The sequence below is a fragment of the Colletotrichum spaethianum genome, assembly GCF_022836535.1.
Source record: "Colletotrichum spaethianum MAFF 239500 DNA, contig49, whole genome shotgun sequence".
Taxonomy (NCBI): Eukaryota; Fungi; Ascomycota; class Sordariomycetes; order Glomerellales; family Glomerellaceae; genus Colletotrichum; species Colletotrichum spaethianum.
The window spans coordinates 145419-157714 of record NW_026054819.1 but is presented as its reverse complement, the minus strand read 5'-3'; the positions used below and the strand labels follow the sequence as shown (position 1 = coordinate 157714).

The 12296-nt window shown below is 54.9% G+C and overlaps 3 protein-coding genes across 3 annotated transcripts; 1 reads left to right on the top strand and 2 right to left on the bottom strand.

Moving 5' to 3' along the window:
- Positions 1–1021: 1021 nt before the first annotated feature.
- On the bottom strand, positions 1022–2088 carry ColSpa_11687 (uncharacterized protein; the record flags this gene model as incomplete). Its single annotated transcript, XM_049277899.1, has 2 exons — positions 1022–1400; positions 1457–2088. 2 exons carry the CDS (start codon positions 2086–2088, stop codon positions 1022–1024), a joined length of 1011 nt encoding a protein of 336 aa, XP_049133856.1.
- Positions 2089–6304: 4216 nt separating this feature from the next.
- Positions 6305–7870, bottom strand: ColSpa_11686 (GDP-mannose-dependent alpha-mannosyltransferase; the record flags this gene model as incomplete). Its single annotated transcript, XM_049277898.1, has 1 exon — positions 6305–7870. One exon carries the CDS (start codon positions 7868–7870, stop codon positions 6305–6307), a length of 1566 nt encoding a protein of 521 aa, XP_049133855.1.
- A 1890-nt stretch (positions 7871–9760) lies between these two features.
- ColSpa_11685 (UDP-glucose:glycoprotein glucosyltransferase) lies at positions 9761–11941 on the top strand (the record flags this gene model as incomplete). Its single annotated transcript, XM_049277897.1, has 3 exons — positions 9761–10034; positions 10088–10593; positions 10667–11941. 3 exons carry the CDS (start codon positions 9761–9763, stop codon positions 11939–11941), a joined length of 2055 nt encoding a protein of 684 aa, XP_049133854.1.
- Between the last annotated feature and the right edge of the window lie 355 nt (positions 11942–12296).

Here is a 12296-nt window from a genome sequence, read left to right as displayed (position 1 = left end):
CTTCGACGTAAAAGGAAAAGGCAACCGTCCCATTCAAACACTTGGGGCAATAACCGCCCGCATGTCCAATATACGTATTCCATGAGAAGATGAGGTAAACGTTAGAAGATCTTGGCTACAGCTCCTTTCCACCCGCATCGAACTTTGAATTATGAGAGAGATGTCCGAATCAGATGCACCGCAAGTCCAATCCCTTAACACGGACCTGTCTCTGCATGCATCGTACCTGAACTCGGGAGAACTTGCGTGTAAATACTACGCCCCACTCCACCCGCACACAGAGTCACACGGATTGTCAAATCACAACATAGAAACTATTGTATCTGTAAAGATGCCATGGGCACACCGGCAGATCCAAAAACTCAACTAGACCCTCAGTACAGCGTGATATTACAGGCGCAACTTCACAAGGAGATCGAAAGAGCCTTGGGCAAGAGTCTGGATGTCATGTTACCTGACAGCCAATCAGAACCGAGAAGAAACGACCCTCGCAGAGCTTGGATGGTCAGCCACACGTGGCTGAAGTCATCCTATGAAGACCTACCGGTACATCCACATTGTCGAATCGCCGTGACGTCGTATTCCGTGATATCCAAGCTGAAACTATTCCCAAACGATGACATGTCGCACAATAGCCGCAGAAGCACACCGCATCCAATTTTAGTCTACCGGTAGGGTTAATCCACTTGCTGTGAGGACGGAAAACGACCAAGGAACAGGCAAATGCAGCCTTCACTAGTTTGTGGATATTCTTTCTATAGTAAGAAATAGAGATAGAGCAAATATGACATCCAACTATTTACGATAGATAGGGGACTCCCCAAGGCGCGGAGGATGAAGTGAAGTTGGCCAAAATAAAAAAAATAAAAAATATGTCACGCTGCTGCTTGATGCTGATGCTTCCACCGCTGCGGGCGGAAAAAGTGATCCAATCCTCCAGGCCCTACTTGGCTCCTCTGAGTGCTCCTCCTCTTAAGAGTTCCCTACAAACTTGATCGTAAGTGTTGCGTGATGTCGTTGATTATATACGCTTGGCTGTGTCGCCCGCGATAGCCCGCCTCCTCCTGTAGCTCTCTGCGTAGCCAATGCGTTCGTACGTGCCGAAACCGTAGAAGGACAGTCCGATAAGAAGCCAAGTGCTGGTGATGACCAGACCGACAGGGAAGATCATAATCTGCACGCCTGGAAGAACAAAGGCGACGGTGCCGTTCTTGAGCTGGGCGACAACCTCATCGACAGCGGCCTGAGCAACGGCAAGGTCGGACTTGATGACTTCCTTAGAGAAGACGCCGGTAATGAAAGCGGCTTCGTTAGATGAGACATTTGTGCTGACGGTCTGGCCGACAGCGTTTACACCAGTTAGTGTCAGAGTCGGCATAACGAGGGCTTCCAGTTGTGACCTAAGTTCAATTAGCATTTCCGACCCGAAGATGAAGAATGGGGGGAGGGTCCGTACATAGACATGGGCTGGACCATCCTGGTTTGGTCAATCTGTCCGACAAAGAGGTACGTCTGCAAGGCTTGGGGTGCAACTGAACGCTTTTGCAGAGAGTTCCAGGAAACCTCGAAACGCAAGTCCCGACGAGCAGTGGTGCCGCCGATCTTATCCGCGCTGACCGGGGATACAGAAGCGCCATTGAACGAAAGGCCAACCTGGATGTTCTGGGGCGGGATCCCCGAGAAGACGCCGTTGGGTTCCGAGACTTTGAAGAGACGCAAGTCGGCCTCAAAAACACCGGTTTGAGCGTCCAGACTCGGCAAGTTGTAGCAGATGCAAGTTCCCGAGGGGTTTGAGGCCTGGTCAAGATGGGAAAGCGCGTCGGTACATTTCTGCGATGTCTCCGTCTCCCAAGCTGTCATGTTGATTGAACCGTCGGCATTGAGTGCGACTTCGGACTTTGCAAGCCATTGGCCGTCCACCGCGCTATTCTGGCGCTTCTCGATGTATCGGTTCGCAACGTCCTCGTAGTTTCGCTCTAAAACATCCACCGCCCTAACCTCGATGGATTGGTCCATGGACAGCGGGCGGATCTCGGCGCAGGCGCGCGAGGCCAGCGCCGCCGTGGTCACGACCACCTTCCAGAACATTGTCGCCGATGAGGGAATTGAAAGTGGGCTTCGATTGAGTAGTAGTGGTGGTTGGAATATCGGGGCGGTAATCGTATTAATTCAAGTCGAGGCCGAGAGAAAAGGTGGAGCGGATTGGTGAGGATGATTTGGCGTCGCCAAGGTCTAATTACAAAGTCGGGTCCCGGCCGGCGGCGAAGCGAAGCGAATTGAAATAAGACGAAGCCAAAGAATGAGCGAAAATCGTGTCCACCTACTCGGGGATTCAATCGATCGAGGGTTGTCGAATTGCTTTGTCGGTATGGCGTCGGTTCGTTAACGACGGGATTGAATCCGAGTCGAATCGGGTTCGGAGGGGCTCAGAAGTTCGGCGGCGAGGAAAGGGAAAGAAAGGAAAAGGAAAAGAATAGGGACCTGCCCGTCGGTGGGAAGGATACTGGTAATTGCTGGCTTAGCTGAACTCGGGTCGGGTTGGTCGCGCGAGATCAGGTCGACTCGACTCGGAATGGCGCAGAACGAGGGAAGGCCAGGAGGAAGTGCGAAGTGGGATGGGGTGGCGAGGATTCAATAAGGGCGGAGATTAAACGTCGACAAACAAGCAGGGCACTGCAGGGCTGGGCCTTTGACAACAGGAGACGTGTGGGAGAGGTTGTGTCATGCAGCGACCATCGTGTGCCTGGCAAGACGAGCAATGGCCTGACACCTTGTGATCCACAGCAGGGCTGAGGGGGGTTTGAGCCGCTCCTGGATGGGATGCAAGACGGGACTGGTGGTTTGGCGCGACACGATGGGTCTCGTTGGAACCCTTGACAGGTGGAAAAGGGAAGTTTGTTGCAAGTCTCGGTGGGTAAGGTTGGATGTGAGAGTGTGGTTGTGAGTACGGGTGCGTGGACGTCGGTGCCAGTGTCGAGAGAGAAACCCAAGAGAGGGTGGGTGGCGGGGTGGTGACCAGACAAGGATGACGGTGGCCTGGGACCGAAGGCGGACCAGGGGGATACCTACAACAACAGGTACACAGCCAAGTTGTGGGTGGCAGTTGACGGTTGTGCTTGCGAATGTGTACGAGACTGCGGGTGGTCTGTGGTTTTGTGAGACGGCAAATGCAACGAGAGGCGCGCAGGGGACTGGAAACGTGGAAACGGAGAAACGGGCTGAGGAAGGGGGCAGCAAGACGAGGGAGAAGAGGGGGGGAAGGGAGGGTGAGCTTGAAGATGGAATGGATAACGGAGGTCGAGATGGGAACAATGTGGGCGAACTGTGCACAAAGTGAGTGCGCGAGCGAGTGACACTGACACGAGAGGGAGAAAAGGGAAAGGGAGGCCGTAGGGGGGCGGTGCCAAGTTTGGATACGGTGGTGATGATTGGTTCACATAAGGATGCTGGAGGGACGGGAAGAGATGGAGGGCGGCTGCGAGGTTGCGAGGTACAGAGTAAGGTTAGCCGGGAGATCTTTGACTAGTCCATATTGGGGATGGCCTATCGCTTTTCGGGGAAGGAATAAGCTCATGCTCAGTTGATTGTGTCTGAGAATAGCAGGGGGGCAAAAGGTACGAATCTCGAGTCACTCATCCCCCGTCCCTCCCCGAGTCCCCCGTTTGTCTTCTTGTCCCTTCCTCTTGCCGCTGGCTATTTACCCTAATACCGTCTGTCATTCGGGTACTGTTTTCTTATTCTTCTTCTCCTCCTCCATGTTCGCCCAGCCCGAGAATACGGAGTTCGGTAGCGCTCGGCGTGCGGGTCCAGGTGTGTACATACCCATGCTCGGTGGCTGTACCTAATAGTGCACCGCCCGCACACTTTGGAGCCTGACAAGAGGAGAAAGCCGTCCGAAACTGTCACACAGTGAAGCGATGGCAACCTTTAGGATGTATGGGTGCATCCTTACGATTCTTGATTGGTAAAACGGAGGCGAGTGAACGGGCTGGCCGCAGACGATGGAGATGCGTAGCTCATTCCCTCCCCATCGCTAGGACCGCAAAGTTCGCCCGTCCGTCCCAGACTTGAAAGGATACGCGACTTGTGCCTAGGCCTCGTCAGCATATCCCTACCCTGACCGGGTGGTTACTGGTCGACTGGCCCACCCATGGCATTGTCGGATCGACTGGAGATGGAACAAGCGTCGTTCGAGGAAGGGTCGGGGACTGAAGCAGCTTTGGGGGTTGAGAAACTGTTTCATTGGCTGATGAGAATGATGCTAGAGACGCCAGGGTCTCGAGTTGGAGGTATTGGTCGGTTCAGGGGCGCGGTACTTTGGTTCTCTGCACAGATACACCGGACCCAAAGTACACCCTCTCATCCTTCTACTGGAGACTGGAACAGTCAGCAGCAAAACACCGTTGTCAGCACAAGGGGTAGGCTTGGAGACCATCGGCGTCCGCAGCCACCGGTTTTAGACTTTCAAGCCGCACACTCTACGATGTACACTAGGTACTACGTGGGTGTGACTGCAAGATCCGATGTGGGCAGGCCGGCCTACCCAGTGGCCAAAAAGATGGCTTCTGTGTCCTGTGCTCGGATTTTGAGGACATGCGCTGCGATACCGTCCCGCGGGTTTCTACCAGTGATCGAGAGCGGGGAGCCGAAAACAAATACGAACGGACCGGTAGAATTGTCCATGGTGCACAGGAAGGGACATACGCTGGAACAAACAGCCGCCACCATCGAATCATTCATTTCACAGGTGGCCACATGATCACGCCGCCCACCGGACACCAAGACAATTTCGACTCTCTCATCACAAGTGACGCCTGCCGATGTTGTGAAGTAATCAGCAACGGCGCCCAGCGCTCTCACCGACAGGCCCTGCATTGCCGCGCGCGGCGCCTGCAGGCACCGGCGGCCCTTGTCTCAGGTGAAACGCGTGGACCAGGACGAGCGCTGGGCACTTCCATGGCATCCATGCAGCGAACTTGGCCCAGTTTGTTGGTCAACGCCGTGCAGGGAAATCTCAAATCTGAAGTGACCGGGGCCCACGGAACCACTGCTGAGAATGGGCCAGAACGGCTGAACGGCACCTGCCGAGGGGTCCATGTTGCAGGTTTACTCCAGAAAAAGCTCAGTGAGTCTCTGATCTGGCATCTCGAATCGGCCTTTTCCGAGGGCGCCGAGGGCCAGAACTCCAGCACTCTAGCCACACGGGTCACCCAATCACAATATGTGGCTTGGCCAAACATTCCAGCCACAAATCCCAATCGCCCAGGTCTCCGTCCATGTCATCATACTTCGACCCTCGCCGCGTTTCATCATCTTGTCGTTGTCCCAGAGGATTTTAACCTCTTGTCACCAAAAGCTTGGCTTTTCCGCGTCTGAACCTTAATTACTTATCAATGTTATTGATCATATACACCCGTCGCCCTGCCCTGCCGAATGGGTTCCAGATTGAGAGGAGCCCGCCTCGTCATCAAACCGGCTCCGGATATTTGATACGGTGAGCCAGGAAATGGTCGTACCCAAAATTGATTGTTGTCTCTCGGGAGATACACCCCTAGGGAGATACATCCCTCGATCATTATCAACATGGCGCCGAGGAATAAGAACGACTCCTGCCCGCAACCGCCGCCACCCACATCGCGGCGGATGCCCGAAACACCCCCCAAAGCCTCCTGGTGCCCATTGGTGCGACTGGTTTCGGAATCCCAGTTGGATTACGAACCCAACATCGCGCTCTCGCACCACCACCCACTTACCCACCCGCCGCATTTTGAATACAGCAGATAGTTGCCGTACTGAGGTGACGACACAGGCGTCACTGAACCTGGAATCTCCTCGGCTGCCATGTTCCGCAACGCAACAGAGTTGCTGGCTTGGTGTCTCATCGCTCTATAATGACGCGGCAACACCACGATAGTCGGCTGTCACGGCAAGCGCCACAAGTTTTCACGATTAGCAGGCTCAAGGCCAATTACCGAACTTGTTCAATGAGCTTCATTGTTCAGTCGTCACTGGCATTCGAGGAATCCTTCATTCAGCCAGTCCCATCCCAAACGCTACCAAAAAAAACTACGGATATCATCAAACGCCGATGGAACGCCACACTCCATCCCGTTGTTCTCATCCCCTCTCCTATCGGACCTATCGCCCTCCTGCTGCCCTAGTACTCCAAGGGACAGGAGAGACGACGGATGAACCGGTGTGGCCAGTAGAGTCGAAGGGGTGAGAATCTACCGGAGGTAATAGGCTGAAGGATTTCTTGGTATACCCCAACGCCTGTAAACCGAGATCGCAACACACCAGGCAATTACACAACAGCCCGCTGATTCCAGAACCGTGGCATTTTCCCCTTAACCCAGAGAGCTGCTTCCGTAAACGCCAGGTATAGTCCTGTGAAGAACCAGAAAGTCATGACAACCCCAAACCCGCCAACGAGCTTGGCATCCACGATTCTGCCTACGACGACGTCGCGTATGGCGTTGTTCATGAGTAGCCAGCTGTATACTGGGACCAGCTGACTGGCCTGCATCGCGATGGACGACCTTTGGTGGACGATTTGGGCCTTCTCTCGCTCCCGCTCCTCAATGGTATCGGCCATCCTCCACGCGACTTGGTTGTTAATCTTCTCCCAGGTAGCTTCGCAAGCCATGGTCCGGGCTTGGGCAGCCATCTTGGCCCGGCAGTCTTGGTCTTTGGACAGGTACATGACCTTGTCGACAAAGCTGTCGAGGTCATCGGGTGGGACTAGGTATCCGCAGCGTCCGTCGTCGATGATATCGCTCGGGCCGCCCTCGTCCCGGGCTACCACTGGCACGCCGCTCGCCATGGACTCGAGGACGACGAGCCCGAACGTCTCGGTGATGGAGCAGTGAAGGAAGATGTCGCCGGATGCGTAGGCCGTCGCGAGGTCCTCTCCAGTCTTGAATCCGGCGAATATGACTTTGCCTTGCTCTCTCAGAGGGTCAAACATCTCGTGCACCTCTCGCTCGACGTCGGGGTTCCGATTCCCGCCCACGACATAGAGCTTGAACCGGAGACCCCTCGCGTCCAACTTCTTGACAGCTTTGGCCAGGAAGTCGAAGCCTTTTTCGCCCGCCACCCTCGATACGCATATCAGGATGATCTCTCCGTCAGGGGCGATTTCCTTCCTTAGCGCTTCGCTGCGCATGTCTGGTCGGAAAACCTCCGTCTTGACGCCGCGGCGCAAGACCTCCAGCTTCGAGCCTTGCACCCCTTGGGCCTCGAGATACTTGCGCACGAAGCGCGAGGGGTAGAACACCGTCTTGACGGACTCGTGCCGGAACAGAAAGCTCTGGACCATGGCAAAAGCGAAGACGGCCATAGTGCTGAATGGGTGTGGAAACAGAATGGCACAGTACCCGGCGAGGTCGGTCTGGAAGTTGCAGATCACCGGCACCCGTTTTTCTCTTGGCTGCTGCTGCAGCTGAAGCATGACCTGGAAGCCCAGGGACGCCGGCGAGGCGAGATATATCAAGTCGGGCGGGGTATCGGAGCCAAACGTCCTCGCAAAGAGGGCTGACACGCGTACTGGGTATACAACTGAAAGCTCGGGGTTGAAGGGCAGAGGGTAGCCCTGGAGGCGCACTTCGACTTGGCTGTCGGTCTCTGTCGTGGGGGCAAAGGTGTTGTGCTGGGTGTGGTTATGAGGGGCGACGACGGCGACAAGCGCGCCATGAGATCGCAGGTGCTCGACGAGCATCAAGGTCGTCCGACTAACGCCATTGACGGGCCCGAAGGATTCTGTGCAAAGAAGAATTCGCTTCCCGCGCAGCGAAGACGGGAAGACGGAGTTGTCGTGGACCGAATATCGCGGCAAGGTGCCGTAGCTTTTAGGCAAGAGGGGCTGGTCCATGATGGCCAGAGTCGAACCGTCAGCTTCTAGTATCGCTGCTACTTTTTTAAGAACTGGAGTCTCGTTCGGGACGTCTTCAGCCTTGTCAATGACGAATATGAACTGAGCAGTAGCAGTTCTTAGTGATATGTAATGCTCGAATTGAAGGCGGTAGGTTGAAGATAGCGTCCACAGAATGCACTCAAGGAGCGGCGCGGGAGGCGCTTGGCTTCTTGATAACAGGTTCACGCATGGCGAAAAGGTCCAGGTCACACGAGAAGCAAGCAGAAAATGCACGAGATGACACTAGTCCGAGGAGAAGTCATGCAGAGTCATGAAGAGGCACCCACTGCGAACCTGTCGATGCCTCGTGCTGGGCCACATGGGAAGCTTGGATGGCCAACTGCAGCTGTAGTGGGGGCGGGGCTGCCATATGAGAGTTAGCCTGGTACCTCGCTGCAGGGTCCAGAAGCCAATTCTGGTTGCATGCCCATAGAGCTGGCCTTCCAATAGCACGCCATGCACGCCTATCTCTTTGACATGGCGATAACCTCTCATAGCTGGACATCCAAACCATTTTGGCTTTAGCCTCGGCGTCTGATATGTGAGACTATGCACTCAGCCCTGTTGAATCCTCTCATTAAACGTTGGTCATCAACAGCAGCAGCCCCGTCGCGTGCACTTCAAGTCGTGGCACTTCGCCCTATCGCCAGAATGTCAACCGTATCATGTCGTGTATTGAAAGGTAGAATGCAAGAGTCACGCCCGCCACACAAAGACTCCATCAAGCCGAATATTCCCGCAATGAACATTCGCAACTGTCTTATGCGCGTAGATGGCTGGACACGGGACAATCTCGATGCTCCGAGTGGGTGGCCAATCAGAGGTGCGGATAGCGGCACATTCCCGCTTCGGTGGACAAGAGCCAATCAGTAAGACAACGAGAGTCGAGGCAAACTCATCAGCGACTAGCCGCGTGACTATTCCTCGAACAAGTCAACGAACCTCTCTGGGGTGCGGGAAGCGAATGACGAGTTGCGCTCAGATCCCCGTGGCCATCACGGTTGGACGCCAGATCTTGCAGATCATCCCCGGCCACCCAGCGCAACTTTGGCGAATGGCATCTGCATACTATGCGATTGGACTTGTCAAAGATTGCCATTCGCCCTTCCGTCCTCCATACCATGCCAAGGCTCGTACGCTGGAGGGGCAAAATGGCAATGAGGGGCACCACGATGGAGATAGGTCTGGTCGCCCACGCGGCACGCGCCAAATCGCCATAAACCGAGATAAGCTTCGTGACTGGGCGGGTGGCTTTGGGATATTCTTATCGGCAAAAATGGTAATCATTCGGCCAGGTTGGCCCAGTGGTGGCCGGCGTTTTGTGATACCCGGTCCATGACCTCAAGTAGCCCGGCTTCCCACGACGCAAGAACTGGAATTCGAAGCACGTTGTGTTGTTTTACCACCTCTTCTCATCTCTCAAGAAACCTCACCAGAAGCTCTTCGACTTCATAACGACTTTCAGATCACGGTAAAAACGACCTTTGCACCACTTGTCAGCCTCTAATAGCCACACAAACTGACGCGTGTCAAGCTCTTGAAGCCGTTCAGGCAATTACCTACTCTCCGCAGAGACATCTTCATCGGATGACGCTCGTAATCAAGCGTGTTCACGTCCAAGAGCCGCGTCAATTCCTCCGAACCGTTCGTTCCGCACGGCCGCCACCAGTCTGACCATGCCTAATTAAAAATAGTGAAACGAACGCATTTACATCGGACGAATCCCCCATTCAGGACGAGATCTACCGCAAAAATCGCCGTCCTCTGTGATTTATACAGTTGGAGTTCCGGACCTTGCATGCGACACGTGAACTCTTCTGAGGAGTCTTCGCGTCGACAAAGGCAATTATGAACGTGGGCGGGGCTGCTCCGGCGGTGTCGATTGACGACACCGACGAGGGCAATTTTCGTCCACCTTCTACAGTGCCTACGACACCGGAAGGAAGCGTTACTTTCAGTCCTGTTGTCCGGGCAGCAAACAATCTCGTCGCTGACGGAGACTGTGTGAGCGATGACGCCTTCGGGGAGCTCCTCTCGGATCCAGAGGGGCACGCCTCCTCAGCAACCAACTCTAGAAGACCTCTGGTCACGAACATTTGCTGCGTGGGCGCAGGTTACGTGGGTAAGCTATGGTTTGAGTTACGTTCATAAAGAATCGTCCTGATCATTCATTAGGTGGACCGACCGCCGCGGTCATCGCATTCCAAAACCCGCATATTCGCGTCACCATTGTGGACAGAGACCAGCGGCGCATTCGGCGATGGAACTCGAAGCATCCCCCAATCTACGAGCCTGGCCTCCGGGACATTGTCAGAGTAGCCAGGGATGGAGCAAATGCATGTTCGTTCAAGGACGAGCCGGTGAAGCCGGGATGCTCCAACATCTCATCGTTGTCATCAGCCACACCGTCCGAATGTGGGAGTCAATGCGGCGAAGGCAGCATCACTGTGCCTGCAAGGCAACCGAACCTCTTCTTCTCTACAGAGGTATCGAAATGCATCTCGGAAGCGGATATTGTTCTGGTTGCGGTCAACACGCCGACGAAGACGCGGGGTCATGGCGCAGGCAGTGCCACAGATATGGCCGCGTTCGAGGCCGTCACCGCCGAGGTTGCAAGGCATGCAAGGCCGGGCGCCATAATCGTCGAGAAATCCACCGTTCCTTGCAGGACGGCAGAGCTCGTACGTGAGACTGTGAGTTCCCGACAGCAAAACCACTGGTTCAGATTCACACAGCTAACCTGCATGCACACAGCTCGCCGTGCACCGGCCTGGCGTTCACTTTGAGATCCTTTCGAACCCAGAATTCCTAGCAGCCGGCACCGCCGTGAACGATCTGTTGCACCCGGACCGTGTCCTCATTGGATCCGACACGACGAGCTCAGGGAAGCGCGCGGCAGAGGCACTCGCGGGGGTTTACGCCGCTTGGGTGCCTCGCTCGCGCATCCTCACGACCAACGTGTGGTCGTCTGAACTCGCGAAACTGGTGGCCAACTCAATGCTGGCGCAACGCATTAGCAGCATCAACTCGATAAGCGCAATCTGCGAACGAACAGGGGCGGATGTAGACGAGGTCGCTGCATCCGTGGGCCGCGATCCTCGGATCGGAGACAAGTTCCTAAAGGCCGGCATCGGCTTTGGCGGAAGCTGCTTCAAGAAGGATATCCTTAGTCTCGTGTATCTGGCCGAGTCACTTGATCTGGACGAAGTTGGAGAATATTGGCGACAGGTGGTTAAGATGAACGACTACCAGCGGGATCGCTTCACCAAGCGGGTGGTCAAGTGTCTGAACAACACGCTTGCGGGGAAGAAGATCACGATCCTTGGGTACGCCTTCAAGAAGAACACGTCAGACACGAGGGAGTCGCCGGCGCTCGAGATCATCCGGACTCTACTGGAAGAAGGGCCTCGGGAGATTGCCGTTTTCGACCCGTGCTGTAATCCTCTCGTTATCCGGGAGGAGATCCGACAACTCTGCGGCAAGCTGAACCCCCTAGAAGAAGACGGCGGGCCATTGAAGGTGTACGGAAACGCCTACGAGGCCTGCAGCGACAGCAACGCGGTGCTCATTACTACCGAGTTCGACGAGTTTCGCAACACAAAGGCCCCGCTGCCGTCTCTCCGCAGAAGCACGACATCGGGGGTGACTTTCGACCCACGCCCATTCCAGAGCTTGGAGATCCGTCAAGCTGATGTTTTGACGCTTCAAAAGTATCTGATGGCACAACAAGACCGGCTGAAGGAGCCGGTGACTTCTTCGGATGATCCACTTGGGCGTTACATAGTAGAGCCCGAGTGCGCGAATGATTGTCCCGATTGCAGGGCGGAGCTGGATTCAAAGGTCTCCGGTTTTGCCACCGGGCTGGGAAACGAGGAGTACAAGACCAAGGAGAGGATTGACTGGGCCAGGGTAGCGCGCGATATGCAAGTTCCTAGGTGGGTGTTTGATGGGAGAGGGGTTGTTGATGCTGACGGGATGGCCAAGTTGGGGGTTCGGGTTGAGAGTGTTGGAAGAAAGGGACGGAACTGAGAGCGTTTGCTTGCCAATTACTCAGAGTCAAGGACTTCTTTTTCTCTCTATCAACCACTTCAATAATACATTATCTGATTTAATTTGCACTGCTGCTCACCGTTGATCTATCGTGAGCTGGACGCATCTACGTAGCACTCCAACGGCAGTCATTGAGTTCCGTCCCGCGAACCTAGTCTGGACACCCTGGTAAACCAAGAATCCCGGTAAGAGAAACAGTTTTATCGTCGTCCCAAAACAAGAAGATCTCATTCGCTCGCTAGCCAACGATAGGTACTTGTAGGAATTGCAAAGAGTTTGAACCATGAGCGTGAGGAGAAAGTGCCGGATGGATATTGAACCGTGAACATAGGCA